At 49.4% G+C, this 20,641-nt stretch overlaps 1 protein-coding gene across 7 annotated transcripts in view; it reads left to right on the top strand.

Moving 5' to 3' along the window:
• Window positions 1–20,641, top strand: part of FLNB (filamin B) — a 140,459-nt gene that overhangs the window by 104,980 nt on the left and 14,838 nt on the right. For 3 of the 7 annotated variants that reach the window (XM_024556562.3, XM_024556559.3, XM_053930425.1), the window contains 15 exons: window positions 241–397; window positions 1,472–1,661; window positions 3,314–3,561; window positions 6,248–6,319; window positions 7,052–7,154; window positions 8,103–8,243; window positions 10,504–10,632; window positions 11,350–11,523; window positions 12,641–12,799; window positions 13,095–13,298; window positions 14,314–14,466; window positions 14,560–14,682; window positions 17,021–17,287; window positions 18,145–18,282; window positions 19,328–19,443. In XM_024556562.3, the coding sequence (XP_024412330.1) occupies window positions 241–397; window positions 1,472–1,661; window positions 3,314–3,561; window positions 6,248–6,319; window positions 7,052–7,154; window positions 8,103–8,243; window positions 10,504–10,632; window positions 11,350–11,523; window positions 12,641–12,799; window positions 13,095–13,298; window positions 14,314–14,466; window positions 14,560–14,682; window positions 17,021–17,287; window positions 18,145–18,282; window positions 19,328–19,443 (2,374 nt within the window). The remainder of the gene's footprint in view (window positions 1–240; window positions 398–1,471; window positions 1,662–3,313; window positions 3,562–6,247; window positions 6,320–7,051; window positions 7,155–8,102; window positions 8,244–10,503; window positions 10,633–11,349; window positions 11,524–12,640; window positions 12,800–13,094; window positions 13,299–14,313; window positions 14,467–14,559; window positions 14,683–17,020; window positions 17,288–18,144; window positions 18,283–19,327; window positions 19,444–20,641) is intronic. The other 4 variants (XM_045192408.2, XM_045192407.2, XM_024556563.3 and 1 more) reach the window with 2 other exon arrangements.

Raw genomic sequence — 20,641 nt, 5'->3', positions numbered from 1 at the left:
CAAACTGGTTTTGGAGTTCACTTATGCCCCTGGCATGCAGTCAGGGAGAGCTGGTCTGGGCATGATGGCTACCACTACATGACTGTACATTTCTGCTGATGTACGATGTTGGCTAGACTCACTATTTTATCTGCTGTAGGAATCCTCTTTGCTATCCCAGTTTCTTTGTGTAACAGAAGTCAGATTTAGCAGGGTTGATGTCTGTCCATACTGACCAGGGGTATGTATGTGTCTATCAAGTCCCTTTAAGGTCAAGGTCCTTCCCACATACGATGCCAGCAAAGTGACCGCCAGCGGCCCTGGCCTCAGTTCCTATGGTGTGCCCGCCAGTCTTCCTGTGGAGTTTGCGATCGATGCCAGAGATGCTGGGGAAGGCCTGCTTGCTGTTCAGATAACGGTATCTTTTAGTTATTTTCTGGAGTCAGACTTCATTGATAAAACCTAATTTTCTGGCCAGGGGTAAGAACAAGGATTTTTTAATAACCAGTTTTTTTAATAACCAGTTTCTGACCTGGTGCCATTGGTTGAGAGATTTTCCCACCACGGCCTCGGTAATTATGCAAGAGAACACGTGTGTTTGCCTGAGACACCTGAGGGTACAGCTCCAAGTCCCGCGTTTTGGTGAATTACATGTGGTCTCTCTATTACATCTGTTCCTGTGTTTTTATGTGAAAATGTCTTAAACTATTCATTGGGTTAGTTAGGACAAAGTTCAGCTGCATATCACAGTAAACCCCAAAATAAGAATGGCTTAAACACATGGAATCATTTGCTCTTGTTTAAGAAGTCCAGGGCAAGGCACCAGGGTGCCGCATGGTTTGTCAGTGAAGGAGGCTCCGTCTCTGCCCTTCTGTCCTTGCACGTGGCATCTGTCCTTAAGGTCTCCTCGTGGACCATGAGGCTGCTGGGGCCCCGGCCATCTGATCTGCATGGCAGGCCAAAAGGAGGAAGAGCGGCAGATGGGAAAAGCAGGGCCTTCCAACTCAAATCAGCTCCCTTGAACGGCCCTCTCATAAGTCCCTCACAAGACTTCCACTCCCTTCTCAATTGCCAGAAATTTGTCACAGGTCACATGGCCATCCCTAGTGGCAAATATGCTAGGAAGCAGAGGCGCGCAGTGCACCTAGCTAAGAATTAGGGTGCTGTTGCTTAAGAGAGAAGGGAGAGTGAATGGGGTGGTGTGCAAGCTGGAGCCTCTGCCCTCTTGCCTCCCTGCATATCAGTGGATTTGGGGCTAAAACGCTATTGTTCACTTGACAAAATGCGTATTAAAATTTGATTGTGTCCATTGTGTTGTTAAAGGGATCTGCAACCTTTTCTCCCTACCAAATAACCAAATTGTATCATGCCAGTAATTCTGTCTCCTCCCACTGGAGGCACTAATTAACGAGCAAATGTGTCAATGTTTTCAATGAATTGTTTCTACGTCTTGATGACAACATCTTAAATAGCATTTCTCTGTGATCCACAGGACCAAGAGGGAAAACCCAAAAGAGCCATTGTCCAGGACAATAAAGATGGCACGTACTCTGTCACCTACATCCCTGACAAGACTGGACGCTATATGATTGGGGTCACCTACGGGGGGGACGACATCCCTTTCTCTCCCTACCGTATCCGGGCCACACAGACGGGCGATGCCAGCAAGTGCCTGGCCACGGGTGAGTGCGGGCCCAGGTCCGGAGTGCGGGCTCTAGAGTCTGAAAGCCAGGATCCGCCCTTCCCTGCCGCTTCATAGCTGTGTGATCAGGGCAGGGTGCTCACCCACTCTGAGCTTCGGTCAGATTTAGAGTGAAGATCTTTTTGACAACATTTCAATTCAAGAACTTCTTAGAATCAGAGACTGTTTTATAGGGTTATTGCAAAGATTAGATGAGGTCAGGCTTGAAAAAATGCTTAGCCCAGTGCCAGGCACGTGGAAGCTATTATTACTGTATCACTTTGAAGGGGGAGCATTTGTTGAGATAGCAACTGTGATGGCTGCTCCCATAAAAAGCAGCAAATTTATACCTTTCGTGAGTAGCTAGATCTTTATTCAAGGTTTATTCAAGAATACTACAGGCCACTGTGAGAGAAACACATTCAAGGATCTAGGTTTTCTCCTCAACATTTGAGACGAGACTTATGTCTGAGTCTCAGGAATTCCCCAGGCACATTTGAGCTTCGCGGTCACTTCCATTTCTGACAGGCGACTGTGTGAAAACCGAGCGCCCTTCCACTCTGATGCTGCGTCAAGTATCTGTAAAACATGAATCCTCATGTCTGAAATGAAACATTTGCTTCTCTTTCAATAGAATTAAACATAGGTCCACACAGGCTGTATTCCACTTTTCTCATATCTCATCTTGTTTTGAATGGAGAAGATCTGGCTTTCAGGGCAAGTTTGTAAATAGCTCACCACCAGCAAAATTTGAGAAATTTTAAAATACTAGCCCATCTGCCACCTGCCAGGTCTGTACTATGCCATATACAACTGGAGTGTCTTTGCTAACCTGAGGACATGTTAATATTGGGCAGTGACTTCCTCCGTAGCCCTTTCCCTTCCTTCGCTCAGGCAGAGTCCTGCTCAGCCTGCGGGCTCCTATAGGCCTGTCACGTCAGGGCTTCCACAGTCTGCCCCAGTCTTTCCTTCTACTCATGTCTGAACAGCGTGTTCTTATTCCTTTTGCTTCTTTATGATTTGCTTCTTTCTTTCTTTTCTTTTCTTTTTTTTTTTTTTTTTGCACTAGTGTGCCTTTAATTTACACTTCTCTGCACTCCCTGATATTGTGTGGACCCTGTGAAAAGGGATCCATGGAGAGAGTGGGCAGTGGAGGGGAGAGACTGGTTATTATTTGGGGACATAGGCTGAAAGCCTACCCTAGACAGATGCCCCATCCTTCAGAATTCAGCCATTGCCCCTTTTCTCAGGAAGCCCTCTGTTAATGTAGCCACCCTGGAAAATATCTTAGAGCTTTTACAGGGCACCTCTCTGAAGAACAATTGTTTGCTCACCTTTTGTGTACCTGGCACTTAAGAAAATGCCTGCGCTGTGTTTGATGAAGAAAGTTGACTTGCATCCCCGTGCCCTTGAATGCTGGCGCGCCAGAGCCAACGTTTGGTTGCCGCTCAGAGCCTGAGATACTCCTTACATAGTAAACGATGAGTAAAATGCACCCTTGAGCAGTACCTTCCCCAGGTGGTCTCTGGGACATCGCTGTATGTGGTGGCAGTTGGTAGAGCCAACATGCAAGTGTGTGGTTTGTGTTTAGGTCTCCAGGGTAACTGCCCACAGCTGCAGCTTCCACTCTCTTCTCCTGAACTTTTCCTCCAGGTCCCGGAATCGCCTCCACTGTGAAGACCAGCGAGGAGGTGGGCTTTGTGGTTGACGCCAAGACTGCTGGGAAGGGGAAAGTGACCTGCACGGTTCTGACCCCAGATGGCACTGAGGCTGAGGCCGATGTCATCGAAAATGAGGATGGCACCTATGACATTTTCTACACGGCTGCCAAGCCAGGCACCTATGTGATCTACGTGCGCTTTGGTGGCGTGGACATCCCCAACAGCCCGTTCACTGTCATGGTAAGGGGACCCCGCTGCAGAGCATGCTGCGTCGGCAGAGACAGCAACAGCTGTCGCTTGTTAAGCCCTGGTGAGGCCCTCCGCTTCCACTTTTCTTTCTCTTCTTAAAGTTTTTTTTCTTAAGCGGTCACGACCTTTTAGGGCCTGAGAGGGCATGCGAGAATTCCAGAGGCCCTTTGGCTCTAAGAGTCTACTGGCTACCGAAGTGTCCATCATGCTAAGGCCCTTAGGCAGGGTCCTGGCCTAAGCACAGTTCAGAAAGATGCATTTTGACAAAAACTGTTATAACTAAAACAGTACAATTTTTTATTCTGCTGTTCTTCCTCCTTCTTGCTCCCCTTTCTCCATGGTCTGGAGGACGGAGCTTTGTCTGGAGACTAGGCTCTGGTATCTCAGGACTCAGAATACCTCCAGTTGTGTTTTTGAAAGACTCAGACTTTGCCTCTGAAGGGAAATAGCTTGTCTTTTGAAGCTAGGAACATGGGGCGGGGGGGCAGCAGGGAAGAAACCATTATGCACACCACTGGGCCAAAGAATGACTCAGCTCTTGAATTTTCAATCGGAGTGACTTTTAGATCTTTCTCTGATTATTAATATCCTTCAACCAGGAGAGGGGTCAGAACTTTAGAAGCATTCCCTCATTTAACCCTCAAAACAAACATTGTTGGCTCTTTTACGAATGAGGTATGGTAGGAAGGACCAGACGCAAGTCCACTGAGCCCGAAGTGTCCACTCTGGACAGCTACCAAGCACTGTGTGGTCCCCTCACCCAGTGTCCTTTGATGCCATGGGCAGCGGCCACAGTGGCTACAAAGTTCATAGGCCTCACTGACCTGGCCCCACGCACAGCCTTCGAAGCCCCTTCTAAGGGTTACACTTTATGCAGCAACGGAGAAGAACGTGAAGACTCCTTTTCAAACAGAAGCCCGAGTCTGTCTTCTGAATAGTCTCTAATCTGTTGTAGCTTTTCTTCCCTTTCCATAGACATTTTTTATCTGTAGATGTGCTGGAGCTCTGGAGACTCTTATGTCTCAGGGATGTAAACACTTGTCAACTTTTGATGCTGCTCATTTGGGAATGGTTTTCTCTTCAGGGCCGAAAGAAATGCAGCTAGAAAGTCGGTGTCTTTATCTACAGAGACGGGTCCCAGCCGTAGTTTTAAGGGTCTATGCTTAGCCCTTAGCAGGTTTTATCTGGTTGGTTAGCAGTGGGCAGGACGGAAGAGCAGCATCTGGGCCAAGGTCGCAGCCCTGCTGGCGCAGTGAGCTAGAAATGACGGACCACATTAGGGGTGTCTGAGCGCGAAAAGCCGTGTGACAATGTCAAGGATCATTTTGGCAGATAAATGAGAGACCTGAATTGGGGGCCACCAAACTCATTAGGAATAAATGTCCCCTTGACCCTAGAATGCCCAAAGGCTACTTTGCATAGACACACTGTCCCGTGACCACTGCTGATGGCAGAAAGGGAGCCTTACCCGCAGTACCAGTTTGGGCCTACATTCTCCCATTCTGAGCTTTCGCCAGCCTTACCTCGATGGACTGACTCCTGTTCGTTGGATTCTTATGGGTAGATTCCCCGCCTCTCTACAGTCTGGTGGCCAAAAGAACACAAACACCCAGTACTGCCTTCGCAGCCCATGTCTCAAGGAGACCTAGCAGGCTAGTTCAGTTAAATGTATCATGCAGAAGACGTGCTCAGGAAGGCACGGGTCTCGTAGTTTATCTGCTCATCACTGTGGAGAAGTCCTGGATCAAAGGCCATCACGTAGCCACTGAAAAGTCTCCCCCCCCCCGCCCCGAGTGATGTGTCCCTGAGTAGCCCCAGTCTGAGAGGGCCCTAGAAGGGGGAGGTAGGGCTGTTCTGAATCTGAAGCTCTCAAAGCTGCCTCTGTAGGTGAAGCCCCTTTCTGCAGATGACAAAGTACTTGAAAGAAGTAAACGCGGGCACGTTGGCCTTCCTCTGGGGGGAGGCCTTCCAATTCTGGTTTGTTATGGTAGAAGAGGGAACCCATCCCTTAGCAGGTCAGTTGGATCGGGAACATGAAGTCTGTGACTTTTAAAAAATGAATTTATCAAGACTTTTAAAACATTACTGTAGACACTTAGCAAGGAACAAGAGACCACTTGCCCAGTTGCATGCTGCGGAGGTGACTCCTGGTAGCTTTCCCCTGCTTGCACAACAAACGCCTGGACCACACCGTGCACATCGCTCTGCGACTTGCTTTCCTCCCTCACTGTGCCGCAGATACCTTTCCGTATTAATTCAAAGGACTTGGCCGCTTCCTCAGACTATTAGCACAGCGTTTCACTGCGTAGACTTACGTAACCTATTTAGCTGGCTCCTTTACAGATGGACATTTAGGTTGCTTCAGGTTTGCATGACCACAAAGCTCCTGTACAACCCCTTGCGTGCATCACTTACCTTTGAACTTTCCTGCTAGTATTTCTATAGACCTGCTTCCTAGGAGTGGCGCCATGGGTTCAGAGAGCATGGGGATTTGACATCTGAAGAAAGGATGCCCACTTGCTCTCGCAAGGGTAGGGAGAAGGCAGGCTCCTGCTAGAGCAGCTAGAGCAAGTGCTCCCTGCTCTGCAACATCGAGCAGATGGGAGTTGTTGAATCTACTGAGTAGCAGTGTCCCTGCAATGTGATTCCCTACTAATCTCCATTTGCCACCGACCAGGCCACCGATGGGGAAGTCACAGCCGAGGAGGAGGCTCCGGTAAATGCATGTCCCCCTGGATTCAGGCCCTGGGTACAATTTTGGTTTTGTTTCGTTTTTTTGTTTTTTGTGTTTCTGTGTTTACTCAGCCATCATTTCAGAAAAGCTACAGCCTGCTTCTGGGGATTGCTTAAGCCCTCTGGGTGTCCTAGTCATTGGTTTCTCCCCTACTGATCAGTCCATCACGATGATCCCTGCTTTCTCTGTAAGGGGACCCACCCATGTCATCGTCTGCACTCCACAAATTGCCAGCCGTCATGTCTGTGATCACGCTGGGTGCCATTTGTCTCTGTGTGTAAAGGGAAAGATGGACAGCTGGCTTCAGCCCTCCTGCTGACTCTCAAAGCCACCACTTGCACATTTGGTTTCTGTTCGGAGGGAAAGCCACCTGCTGCTACTTTCTGCCACTTAAAACACACCTTCTTTTCCAGGCCACAGGCAACTAAACCTTTCCAGGTGGAGCCTTTGGGGACTCACAGACATTTCTGTCTCTCACTTTTTCACTTGCCCATGGGTGCTGCTGGGAATTTTACAAGCGGGTTGCCTGGTGTTTTGTTAGCAAGTTGGTCAGCATGGCTTCTCCACTCCCGCAGCCTCTGCTCTGGCCCCAGGGGCAGTTAGACAAAGCCCAGGCAACACGGGCAGCCACATCTGTAAATCCCAGCTGCACTGGCTTGCAAAATTCCCAGTTGCTCTGCTCCCTGTAGCTTCACTAGTCCACACTGTTGTCCGCTTTACCCAGTGACCGCTGCCTCCTGTTTTTAGGTCACCGAAGAGGCATACGTCCCAGTGAGTGACATGAATGGACTGGGGTTTAAACCTTTTGACTTGGTCATTCCGTTTGCAGTGAGGAAAGGAGAAATCACTGGTAAGCACTGTCGTGAAAGCTGTCTCATTCTCACTCCCTCTCACTACCTCTCCAGAACGGTGCCCGTGTGATGGTTCCACCTGTCCCCCAGACCTGCGTTCCTGACCCCAGACTCCCTGCTTCTTGCTCTAGCAGGGTCAGTCCCTGAGCCCTGAGATTGCAGAATCTTCTGTGTATCTATGTGTGCCTCCAAAGAGGTGGTTCATTTATAATTTGCATTACATGCTGGAGAGAGCTGGGGATTCTCTCCAGGTTAAGAACAACTGTATTTAGCCCTGGCTGGTGTGGCTCAGTGGATTGAGTGTGGGCCTGTGAAGCAAAGGGTCACTGGTTCAATTCCCACTCAGGGCACATGTCTGGGTTGCAGGCCAGGTCCCCAGTAGGGGGCATGCAAGAGGCAACCACACATGGATGTTTCTCTCCCTCTATTTCTCCCTCCCTTCCCCTGTCTCTAAAAATAAATAAATAAAATCTTTAAAAAAAAAAAAAACTACTGCATTTAGATACCTCTCAATCCTCAGGTTCCTTTTCTCCCTTTTTTCCTGCCTTCTCCTAGTCTTCCACTTTTCCAGATAAGTACACTGAGGTCCATTGTGCAAGCGTTACCTCCTCTGCCTGCCCCCTTGTAATGCCTGCTCCTCTTTGAGGTTATGCTCTACTGATCCTCTTGTAGTTTTCTCAAGTCCTGCTGGAGGTTCCAATTTGTCTTTACAAAGTAGAAAACCCTTTGCTTAGGAGTTGGCTGCTGTATTTTGTGGGGGGAAAGAGGGAAAAAATAAAGGCAAATGCATGTCTGTCCTCCTGTTCCACGACTGGGGTGTTTTAGGCAGCAGTGAGTGTCTTGGGTCTGAAAACCTTTACTTGGAAAGTCACCTGTGGCTTTGTGCTCAGCTTCTCCGGGGTAAGCCGCTGGCGGGCTCATTGCCCTGTCTCCCTGTGCTCCAATAGGAGAGGTCCACATGCCTTCTGGGAAGACGGCTACACCTGAGATTGTGGACAACAAGGACGGCACAGTCACCGTCAGATACGCCCCCACTGAGGTCGGGCTCCATGAGATGCACATCAAGTACATGGGCAGCCATATCCCCGGTGAGTTGGGCTCAGCGCTCGCCCTGTGGGACTCCAAGACTCAGGAGGAGCCTGAACGTCTGGGAGGTTTGCAGACATACGGCCAGCTGCTGTGTGGGAAGCAGTTCTTGGTAGCAGGTTGGGGAATGCAGTGTTGACGGCCCTGTGAAACCAAACAGCCTGTGACCCTGGCAGATCCAGCTGATTTCCAGAAGGGGTGATGCATCTAAGTATCCTGGGTCACAGTGCAGCCCCTTCGATCTGTGATTGTTTGTCTTTGTCACTACGCCGGCTCTGGCCAAAGGGTGAGCAAGGAGAAAAATGTGAGGGACTTTCCATCCTGGCCTGCAGAACCCTCCATGGCGCGGGTGGGGGGGGGGGGGGGGGGGGCTGGGCAGGAGAAGCGCTGGTGAGAAGAGGACACTGCCAGTAAGGACGCTGCCTCACTGTCACGCTGCCCTGGACGAGGAAAGCCAGCTCAAGTTTCATGCCCACCGCCCATACAGTGCTACTCTTGTTCTTTTTAAAAAAGTGTTTAAATACTTCTCCATTTTTTAGTTTAATATTTTCAGTAGGCAGCATACACACAGTTTAAAAAATAATGTGGAGAAAGGTTTCCTTCCTACTCATAGCCCCCGGCTGTCCTCTCCACAAACCTGACTGTTGGATTTCAGAATACTTTGAAGACTATAAGCAAAGAGGAATATAGGTTTCTAGTCCCTCCTCTTTGTGTACACAAACAGTAGCATACCCTTCACTCGTTCTGTCCTTGTCCTTTTTATCTGACAGTATCTGCAGGAGGGCTTCACACGTCTGAATAATAGAGCATCTTCTGAGTGTCTCACCATTCATTGAGTGAACTGTGACACACTCAACCATGGCCCCTGTTGAGGGACATTCGCTTCTTCTCACCTTTTGCCGCAGTGAATAGCCTTTCACGTTGGCATGGCACACTTGCAAAGGCGTGTCTGTGAGATTTAGTCCCCAGGGCAGGAGTTTCTGGGCATCTATCATTTTGCTAGAACTTGCCAAATTGCTTTGAATCGGGGCCCTTCCAGTTCTCCCACTCGCCAGCAGTGGAGGGGACCACCTGCTTTTCTATAGATTTGCCAGTGGATTATGCTGTCGGGTTTTTGGATCTCTGCCAAATAGTTGAAAAAACAGTATGTCAGTGTTGCTTTATTTGTATTTCTCTTTTGAATGAGATTGAGCAACTCTCTCTATATTTAAGTACCACTTGTGTTTCTTTTTCTGTTAACTGAACGTTTGTATCCACGGCCTGGTTTTTCTGTTTGGTTATTGGCCTTTGTCATAGCACTTTCTGAGAGCAATTTAAATACTGGAGAGATTAGCCCTTTGTGTTAGGAGTTGCAGATATTTTTTCGGTTGGAGTTTGCTTGTTTGATGTCTGCTTTAGTTTGTGTATATGTGTGCATAATATTTGTTTAAAGCAAAAATGTATTATCTGCTTCTGCTCTTTAAATATTCTAAAGATGCAGATGTCGAGAAAGTGAAAAAATGTCTTTCTCCCATTTCCCTCCTACTTCCCCGATGGTCTGTGCACAGATGTCTCACTCTGTACCTACAAACATGCGTATAATTTCCTTCTGTTTTGTGTTTGAAGGAATGGGATAATGGTTTTCATATTATATAACAACTTTCCTTTTTCTCTCTTTCATGAAGCGCATTATGGATAATCTCTCAAGTTAGTGCATACAGACTCCCTGATTCTTTTGAATGACCTGAGAGCAGAACATGGTTTATTTATCCAACCCCCTATTGTTGGGCACCGGGGTCTTTTCCTCATTTGCATCTGACCCCGGCAGAGGTGGAAGTGCTTGCATAGTGGGAGTGGGTAGGGAAGTCCACAGTGGGATACATTCCCACAGTGTGGGGTGGGCTTATAGGGCCTTACATTTTGAAGGGCACAGGCCAATGGCCTTCCAGCTAGGTCCCTCTCGTATTGGGCCATTCCTTCACAAGGTCGGCTCTTTCCTCCTAACTAGTCAAGTTGAACTGGTCTCCCCTGCTTTCACCCCCCTCAAGTTTGGAGCAGCCTCAGGATTGTTCTTCTTGTGTGACTTTGAAGGAACGACAGTGAGTAGACCCCCTTGGGGGTCCTAGGATGGTGAGCTTCACCAGGTGCTCAGTCTGTGCCCTTCTCCTGCGTCGGAGATGCCACACCTGCCTGATGTTAGAGGGTTGTTAAGACACTGGCTATCCAAGGTATGCTTTCCCCCCGACTGAGTCCCAGTTTTGTTTCTGTTCTTTGCAAACCTAGAGAGCCCACTCCAGTTCTACGTGAACTACCCCAACAGCGGGAGCGTTTCTGCTTACGGCCCAGGCCTGGTGTATGGCGTGGCCAACAAAACTGCCACCTTCACCATCGTCACCGAGGATGCAGGAGAAGGTACCGTGCCATTTATGTGGTTATATACTTTCAGCTTCCCATTCGGAGAGTTAAGAGGACACGATTCCAGGGTAACTGGTAAAAAACTAGACTGTTGGACGGTAGTGTTTGTCTTACATTTTGTTTCATGTAAACCTCTCTGTACAGCTGCTCTTTTACCCAGAACGGGAATTTCTAAAGTTTCCTGGATTCTGATTGAAATCAGATTTGTGTTGTGAAATGGTTTCTGTGACTTGCCTGAAATTTAACCGTTTTGGTTGATGACATTTTTGTTTTTGTCTTTTTGCACGCGTGTGTGTATCCACAGGACCACACGGGTTATTTAGCGGCCCATTCTAGATGGAGCCCTGTGTGCATGCCCATTGCCTTCGTAAAGATTTTAAAATCTGTGATTCTAATGGGATTTCCACAGCGGCCTCCACGGCCTGGCCCACAGCGATAGTGTGTGACACTCTCCCGTGTGTGTGGTTGACGTGCAGAGCTCCGTCCCCATTCCTGTCCAGACAGTAGCGAGACCGTCGAGGTTACTTGTAATGAAGAATTCAGACAGTGGCGTGTTGTGCTGTGGGTGGCTGGCCTCCGCCCCGTGCCCGCAGCTCACGTGGCCTGTGCCGGTCTGGCGTTCCCGGCCTCAGGGCTGCCCTGTATGAGTTGTTGTCCCTGTGGAAATAAAGAAACACTCTCCCTGATGGTCCTCCCTCCCTGCTCCCATTTCAGGTGGGCTGGACTTGGCTATTGAGGGCCCCTCAAAGGCCGAAATCAGCTGCATTGACAACAAAGATGGGACATGCACGGTGACTTACCTACCCACCCTGCCAGGCGACTACAGCATTCTGGTCAAGTACAATGACAAGCACATCCCTGGCAGCCCCTTCACAGCCAAGATCACAGGTAGGGTTGCCTGGCTTGCTGGGGGCTTCCTGGTGGGAGGCATGGCTGCCCCGACAGCCTCTCTTTGCATCAGACCAGGGGCCGCAGGCTAGGGGTAGTGTAGGTGTCACAGAGACTCACTGGGGTGGGTCTGGGGGTGCAAGACCGACTTTGGACTAATTCCCGCCTTAGCTGGTATTCCTGGGAAGAGCACTCACACCATTTAGAGGGCTATTATTTTGTTCCAGTCTAACTCCAGCATGCAAAGAGCAGGCCCCCAGTTAGAGACATTCAAATAACACTTATTGTACAAATCCACGATGCCCTGGCTGGTGTGGCTCAGTGGATTGAGCGCCGGCCTGCGAACCAAAGGGTCACTGGTTTGATTCCCAGTCAGGGCACATGTCTGGGTTGCAGGCCAGGTCCCCAGTGGGGGACATGCAAGAGGCAACCACAAATTGATGTTTCTCTCCCTCTCTTTCTCCCTCCCTTCCCTTCTCTCTAAAAGTAAATAAATAAAATCTTAAAAAAAAATCCTTGAGCTCAAAGATGCCCTTCAGCATCACTGTCAGATGGCTTTTGTCTCCCATTTTACAGATGGGAAAACTGAGGCTTAGATAGTGGCTTAGCCAAGTTTACATGTGGGATTCTAGGATTCGGATTGAGGTTATCTGATTCAAAGCCCTTCTCTAACCTCTTTTGTGCTTGCTGGGATCGGATCCTGCCCCAGTATGTCATAAAGAAGAAGCCCAAGATGAAGTTCTTCCCCTGAGTGTTTAGACCCATCTGCGAAGCAGCCAGTAGCCCTGTGTGGACCAGGATGAGTGTTTCCCTGCGAAATGCCCAAGGGGATGGCGGGCAGGTGCCTTCACTGGCAAAGACTCCTTTAAAAAGTGGTCCATGAGGACTCAAGGCTGCAGTTCCTGCCAGCAGCTAGTCTTCCCCTTGACCAGGCATAAGTAGAAGTCATACATTGTTGGACCTACATGCACTGTAGGTCCACAAGACGTGTTTTTTTTTCACTTACTTTTGGTAGTTAATTCTGGCTGTTCATCTGTAAGCAGCATGTGTGGTGAAGGCTCTGGAGAGCTGGGTGCCCACGTGTGACAGGATCTGTGTTTGGGGGGGTGTCTCCCAGACGACAGCAGACGGTGCTCTCAGGTGAAGTTGGGCTCTGCCGCCGACTTCCTGCTCGACATCAGCGAGACAGACCTCAGCACCCTGACTGCCAGCATTAAGGCCCCGTCTGGCCGTGACGAGCCCTGTCTCCTGAAGAGGCTCCCCAACAATCACATCGGTGAGCCCAGGCTGCCTTCCTGGATGGAGTTGGGACATTTGGGGCTGGAGATGGGGATTCCTTCAGTCCTTTCTTGGGAAATAGGTAACACCTTGGAATGTGATAGGAGAAACCTGCTGGGTCACGTGTATATTTTCATGTTGCAAGATTGCCCACCCACATGCACACTCTGGGGTGGCTAGAAAGCCAATGAGTCATATTTCCATTCCTGCGAGTGTGCCTCCCTCCCAGTTCCTCTCCTTCACTCTCCCCCCCACCAACCCCACTTAAAACCCCAATGTGTGCCCTGGTCCAGGCATCTCCTTCATCCCCCGGGAGGTGGGCGAACATCTGGTCAGCATCAAGAAGAATGGCAACCACGTGGCCAACAGCCCCGTGTCCATCATGGTGGTCCAGTCCGAGATTGGTGATGCCCGCAGAGCCAAAGTCTACGGCCGAGGCCTGTCAGAAGGCAGGACTTTCGAGATGTCTGAGTTCATCGTGGACACGAGGGATGCAGGTCTGTAGGGGTGGTCCCAGGGGAAAGGTCCAACGTGTGAGGGAACAGCCTGCTTCATGTTTTTATCCTGCCAACTCTCTTTTGTCTCGAAGCGTCCTTCAAGCTGTCTGTCCGTACACATGCATTATCATTTAATTCCCATGACCACTGGTAAAGTCAGTATTGTCTTTGTTTTCTCAGTGAAGAACCACAGGCTCACAGGAGTTAACAGCCCTCTGCTTCTGGCATTTCCCAGAGCCACTACAACTCACAGATCTCTCTGTCGTCGTCTCTACTCCCACCTTAGCTTCCCAGGGTCTCCTGGACTCATCCCAAGCAAAGGGTGTTAGGCCAGCTGGCCAAGACCTTGTTCTGCTCACAGTGCTTTTGTGGAAATGAGGAATCTCTTACTGTTTCCTCTTTGAGATGGTTTGAATTACTCTGGGCCTCTCCAACCTATGCCATATCCCGTGTCTTCATCTTCCACCTTCTTGAGTGATCGGTGTATTGGTGACTTCTAGACAAAGCCATAGTCCCAGCAGAAGGGGCTAGAGAATTTCTGGTCCCAGTGGGCTGGTACTCCGTGCTGATTCCTCATGTTGTCAAACCTTCATATCTGTGGTCTTAGTGGTCCCCTCACTACACATATGAAGCAGCTTAAAAATGCAAGTTTTCAAACCTGTGGCTGGCAGTGAACCCGCAAGGCAGTGCATGCCATTCCTGGAGGAGTGTGGGCAGAGTGTTTTCGCCAGTGGGTTCTGCAGGACAGGTGCCCCGTGGAGAAATAGTAGATATACTTGAGGAAGGGGTTCTGTCGGCACAGCCTTGTGGAGCAGCTTATTTCCCTACAGGATTTCTCGGAGCCTTTAACCTGCCCCTGTTCCTAGGGCTCTCCATCAGGGAACACACAGACTTTCTTTTTGATCTCCAGAAACAGCAGTGTGAATTTCCAGGGTCAAATGTCCTTTCTGCATGCACCAAGCTTCCCCTTTCAAACGAGTTGCTGTCAAAACAGCCCCCGGCTGCTGTGTTGCAGGTTACGGTGGCATATCCCTGGCGGTGGAAGGCCCCAGCAAAGTCGACATCCAGACGGAGGACCTGGAAGATGGCACCTGCAAGGTCTCCTACTTCCCCACCGTGCCTGGGGTTTACATCGTCTCCACCAAATTCGCTGACGAGCATGTGCCTGGTACATGTGGTCCCCTCTGCCCTCTCTGGCTGGTGCTTGGGTTTGCTGCCTCGGGCTCTGGGCTGCTCACGTGGGCCTTCCTGGTTCTTACAGGGAGCCCATTTACCGTGAAGATCAGTGGGGAGGGGAGAGTCAAGGAGAGCATCACCCGTACCAGCCGGGCCCCATCTGTGGCTACTGTTGGAAGCATCTGTGACCTGAACCTGAAAATCCCAGGTGAGCACAGGGGGCTTGTGGCCCAGGGCAGTGGGGTGCCATTGGAAACCAAGTCCAGGTGTGGCCTGGAATGTACTGTGCAAGTCCACCATGGGTGACTTATTTTTAAATTTTTAGTTAATTAATTAATTATTAATTAATTAGTATTTTAATACTTGTGTTCACAGAGGCTCATTCAGGAAAAGTAAATTATTTACCTGCTACCTTTTTCCCCCCCAAAGTAAAATAGCTTTGTTGTATCACATGGGGGTAGTAAATAAGCTTTTAGATTTTAATTTAGTGTCTGTCGAATAGAACGATCTCAGTGATGGAACTGGCCCCGCTGAGGCCAGTATCTGGGAGTATTCCAGTGATGTCAGCCCAGCAGCAGCCTTCCAATTGCCGTGCATCTCTCTCCTTCCTAAAGTAGCACAAGGGTTGCGCTGCAGGGCTGGTGGGTGGGCGCCTCTCGCTCTTTGGCCATAAACTGTTCCCCATGGGGCCAAGTTAGTCAGTAACCCACCGTGGGCTTTCTGAGATGTGGCCCAGGTTCTTTCTATGAAGAGTCCTCACCAAGAGAGGTCATTGTGTGAGGGAAGGTTTTGAGGCTCCTCTGCCCAGAACCTGGCGTGTGCTCTGCAGTTAGTCGCCAAAATGCTGAGGAGACGGAAAACCTAACCTTCGGATGACGCTCATGCTCTGGTCTGGAGAGGGGCTCTTTCCCTACACTGGGTTCCCCGTCTTGCCTAATATGTCACGTATCTATTTGCTCTGCCCACTGAGCAGTATTTGATGGACACAGCGTTGGTCGCATGTGAATGTGGTGGAAGCCTCATTACTGTGGTGTCCAGAAAGAATCACTTACGAAGAGCTGTATGGATGGTAACCATAAAAAGTTTCTTTTTAACGAGTACAGAGGATTGCATTTCATGCCTGGATGCAGCACCTTTCATTCAGTTTTTTCCCATTTCACATGCACTCACTTCTGTCCCTCCACTCCTATAATCAGTGCTCCGTGACAACGGCCACGGTTTGCCCAGGCTGTCGTCACATCGCAGTGGGACTGCTGGGCCTTGGCAGCCCGCCCTCCAGAACGTGAACCGGCGCCCGTCTCTCTCCTGCTTCCCCAGCCCTGGGCCCTGTCTTCACTCTCACTTCGATCAGTCTGATGGGAAGTGTGTTTTCAATTTGATTTCTCTGGTCACTAGTGACAGGGAATGTGTTCATTTGCTTTACACTTCTCATTTTGCAAATGATCTGCTCTCTTCCCTTTGCCTCTTTGTGTCCTATCTTTGTGTGATGGGGACAGTGACCCTTTCTCTTCAGTCTTTTCTGGCTCTTGACTCCTTTTTTTACCCTTTTCAGTTACTTGGTACCCGATGACTCAGTGAGACTCATTTTTCCCCTCGTTACCTAAATGACTCTCTCGTCAGTTAGAATGGAGGACAGCTCACCAGCTTCCGATGTCCTTGGACCCAGGCCGTGCGGAGTGACCCCGTCCTCAATCTCCCTTCCTTCCTCTGTCCTCAGGGCTCAAAGCCATGTGCTGCTCAGCCCAGACCCTGTAGGGCTGGAGGGTGCAGTTTCATGTGACTCTAGGTGATGGCATTACTCGGTCACGCAGCATGTGGCCTGCCTGTCGCCACCATGTCGGTGCGAGCACAGTCCTTGGCATGGCACGAGCACCTCGGATGGAGCAGACGTGGTCTGCTTCTGGTGTGGGTGACCCAAAGCATCGCTTTTCTGAAAGTGTGGCCTCTGGTCTTCAGTTTGCTTGAAGCTTTGCTCACGCATGGTTTCCCCTTTGCCGTTGGGACTGATGTATGTTCCCCTTTTTCTCTAAATGCATTTTGTCTTGTTACCTAAAAGAAATGCCAAGGCTTCTTGACAGTAAGGTAGTCTCTTAGGTTTTTCTGCCTTTACCTGCCTGCCTGTGGAAAAGAGCCCCTGTGTGCATGACGATGGCCGCGTGTCACCTTTGGCTAAGAACCATCTGAGTGACCATAGTTTTTATATTTATGTGCCATCAGCTCGGGCTCTGTTTCGAAACTGATGGGTGGAACTAACTCAGCCCCAACCAGGAAGGCTGTGAAAGTACCCCATGGAGCAAGAAGTGTCACTGCCCCTAGAGAATGTCCTTTGCACTGGTGGCTGGACGGGCCTGGCTCTCTCCATGCCGGCCACAGCCACCCAGGGGTTTGAGGGAGACAGGAGGGCAGGCGTCCGACCTGAGCACCTCACATTCCCAAGCTGCACCTGCCTTGCCCTCCACTGCTTCCTCTGCATGTCCTGTTCATTCAGCCTCTGACCATCACTTTAACCCTCCTCTCCTTTCCCCCAACCTCTTGATCCCTTTCAGAAATTGACAGCAGTGACATGTCGGCCCAAGTCACCAGCCCCTCCGGCCGCGTGACCGAGGCAGAGATTGTGCCCATGGGGAAGAACTCACACTGTGTTAGGTTTGTGCCCCAGGAGATGGGCGTGCATACAGTCAGCGTCAAATACCGCAACCAGCACGTGACCGGCAGCCCCTTCCAGTTCACTGTGGGTCCGCTGGGCGAGGGGGGCGCCCACAAGGTCCGGGCAGGAGGCCCCGGCCTGGAGCGAGGAGAAGCAGGAGTCCCAGGTGAGTGATCAAGCAGACTCCTTACTTGGAAAGAGTAACAGCTGAGCCTGGTGGTGTGAGCACCCTGCACCCTTCGCCCTGTTCTAAAGAGAAGACTTCGTGTGTGGATTCTGATGGATGGTTTAAGGGGCATTCTTTATAATAAGGCTTCTCTGGTAAATGCATTCTAGAATTGCCCATTTACCCAACAGTAAATGAGTTTCTTACGGAGGGACTCCTTGGAGCCTCTAATTACTTACTGTGTGGTGAGCCTTGGAGAAGAGGGGAGCAGACTCATGAAGCTGTTTCCAGAGCATCTTGCAGGGCTGATGTTCTATGGAACATGCTAGATTTCCACAAAACCCATTGACTGGGGTTGCTAGTGGGAGGCCTATGGGGACAAAACCAAACATTCTCGTCTTCCTCTGGCTTGATTTGGGTATGTTCAAAAGATGCCCAGTATTGCCCTGACTGATGTGCTGAAGTTGATTGGGTGTCATCCCACAAAGTGAAAGGTCACAGGTTCGATTCCCAGTCAGGGTACATGCCTAGGTTGCGGGTTCAGTCCCTGGTGAGGGCACATAGGAGAGGCAGCCAATAGGTGTTTCTCTCTCACATCAGTGTTTCTCTCCCTCTTTCTTCCTCCCTTCCCCTCTCTCTAAAAAATAAATAAAACACTAAAAAAAAAAAAAAAGATGCCCAATGTACTGTAGCCATGGGTGGTACCGAGGAACATCAGCCATGCCCCTGCTTGGGTTCTGCTGGGGTCAGGGAAAGAGAAAAGGGCCGTCTGTAAAAGTGACCAAGCACTGCAGGTTTGGGCAAGATGAGGGACCTCTACCAGGCTCAGTCACTGAGCAGGTGTCTCTTTGTCTCAGCTGAGTTCAGCATCTGGACCCGGGAGGCAGGCGCGGGGGGCCTCTCCATTGCTGTGGAAGGCCCCAGTAAGGCTGAGATTACATTCGATGACCATAAAAATGGATCATGCGGTGTGTCTTATATTGCCCAAGAACCTGGTATGTATTCAAGAACCAACTCGACATTGTTTTTGTTTGGGGATGGTTAGATTGTAAGGAACATAAGCCCATCGAGCTAGCTTAAGTAAAAGAGAAATCTATCGCTATGGTCACGTGGGAGCACCTCCTAGAAGTCCAGTTGCAGGAAATGCAGCCAGGCCTCCGAGGGGCAAGAATTCTTGTTATCATTGTCTCTTGTCTTTGTTGGCCTGTGTGCCTTGTACTTTTATTCAGCTGGTTCATTCTTTCCGGCCGGCCTCTGGGCCCAGCCTTGGCCACTGGCTAGTGTTGCTGCCCCAAAGAGGGGTCTTACTTAGCTTAGCACCTGCGCTCCCTCGAGCAGGAGTCTTTAACACTTTGTACCTGGACTCCTTTGCCAGCTAAAGCCCGTGGGACAATGTTTTGTCCTGTTTCTCAGGACAGTGTTCTGAAATACATAATACAAATTCCATTGGGTTATAAAAGAAATCAATTATATTATAATGTCATTATCAAAATCTTATGGGACAAATGGGTAACATAAGAAGGTGTGCACATGTTCATTGACACGTTAAGTCTAAAATGCGGTGGTGGCCGGGTAACTGCCTTAATTTCAATAGTGGTGAGTATAAATGATATGTCAAGGTGTATGTAAAACTGTAAAACAATATGAACTTTATTGGTGACAAAGCCACAAGTACTTTTAATATGCTGTGGTTTCTTGTCAACATTTTTAAAGAAAAGAAATGCAAAATTTCAGGTGGAGGTTGAGTGAATGCAAAGATGTAATCTTTTCCCCATTCAAGTTTTGTGGATCTCCTGAGTTCTATACAGCCCTTTGGGGCCCCTGTGGACTCCAGTTCAGAGTCTCTGCCTTTGCCCAACAAGGAAAATCATATTGGCCCATCCCGAGCCGGGCCACCAGCCCTAAACCAACCACCCGTGGCCATGGTGAGGGCAGGGTCTCTCAGAAGGCATTTTCACGCTACATAAAAAGAAGCGGGAGGCCTCCCTGTAGCCACCTTCCTGGAATCTCTGAAATGATGGGGCTTTCTTGTCCCCACAGGTAACTACGAGGTATCTATCAAGTTTAATGATGAGCACATCCCCGAAAGTCCCTACCTGGTGCCCGTCATCGCACCCTCCGACGACGCCCGCCGCCTCACTGTTATGAGCCTTCAGGTGAGACGCAAGGAAGCATCCATTTCCTTGGCCACAGGCCAACCAGTGAGACCCTGGACTCTTGAGGCCACTTCAATCCCCTGTGGTGCCGAGGGTCCCAGCCCATTTTGACCACAGATGCTGCCCATTGTAGGGGGGCCATTCCCTGGGCGCAGTCAGCTCCCCACACGTTAAGACAGGAGACAGTTGGGAAAGCAAAACAGAGCCACAGTCAATAAAACACCTCAGTGTTTGGGGACAAGTTTGTTTTTTAAATATTTATTCAAGAGAAACAAAGGAAGCCTGTTAATAATTGGTTAAGGGATAAGGAGAGCTTTCAGAACAAAACAAACACAAAACTAATAGTCCAGTGATGTTAGCCTTCAATTATTGGCTTCTTTTTCCTCAAGGAAGTCAATTATGTTTAATTTTATTATGATGATTTGTTTGTAATAAGTGTGCAAGGCACTTGGCTAAAAACGTCATCAGTGTTACCTCATTAAATCCTTGCAACCACCTGGTGAGTGGGTTTCTCTTGATCCCATTTTAAAGATGGAAAATCTGAGGTAAGAGAGGTTGCGGCTACCAGCAACCTGCTAGTATGAGGCACAGTGAGGTCTTTGTGCTCCAGAACGCGTGCTCTTAACTGTGGTCTCCTTAGTCCCCACCTGGGCTTTGTGGCAAGTGGTCACATAGTCCAGCCTATTGCAGTGTCAGGAAATGCAACTCTACCTCCTGTCTTAAACAGGTCACTGAATCCAAGGTTGCATTGGAGCCTTCAGCCGAGCTAAGAACCATTGGGGGATGCCTTTGGGTCTTTGCTCAGGACACTGAAAAATAATTAGGTGTCTGAGTCAGGAGTAGTAGTTCAGTTGTGGAATAATAACCAGAATCTCAAAATACGATTTCTGGTTAAAAGGGTTTCTAAATAGTCTTCCACTGCCTCCCAGCTTTTGAAAATCCTGGATTGCTTGAAACCCAGACTCATGACTCAGATGGCTGACCTCAGTGCATCTAGTTCCTACACTTGGTTTACATTGGAGATTTTAACCCCACCTTGAGGGGAATTGGTACTGCTAGTTCTTCCAAACACGGGAACCCAAACAGAGATCGCGCCAGGACCAGGGTCCACAGATTGAAGAGGCCTCATCTGGAGAGTACCACGGGCTGACTGGTCACTGTGGTGTAGATGTTTTTCTTGTGTTTCATTTAAAGACTT

Source organism: Desmodus rotundus, chromosome 8 (assembly GCF_022682495.2).
Source record: "Desmodus rotundus isolate HL8 chromosome 8, HLdesRot8A.1, whole genome shotgun sequence".
NCBI lineage: Eukaryota > Metazoa > Chordata > Mammalia > Chiroptera > Phyllostomidae > Desmodus > Desmodus rotundus.
The sequence above is the reverse complement of the archived record's forward strand: the minus strand, read 5'-3'. Positions and strand labels throughout refer to the sequence as shown.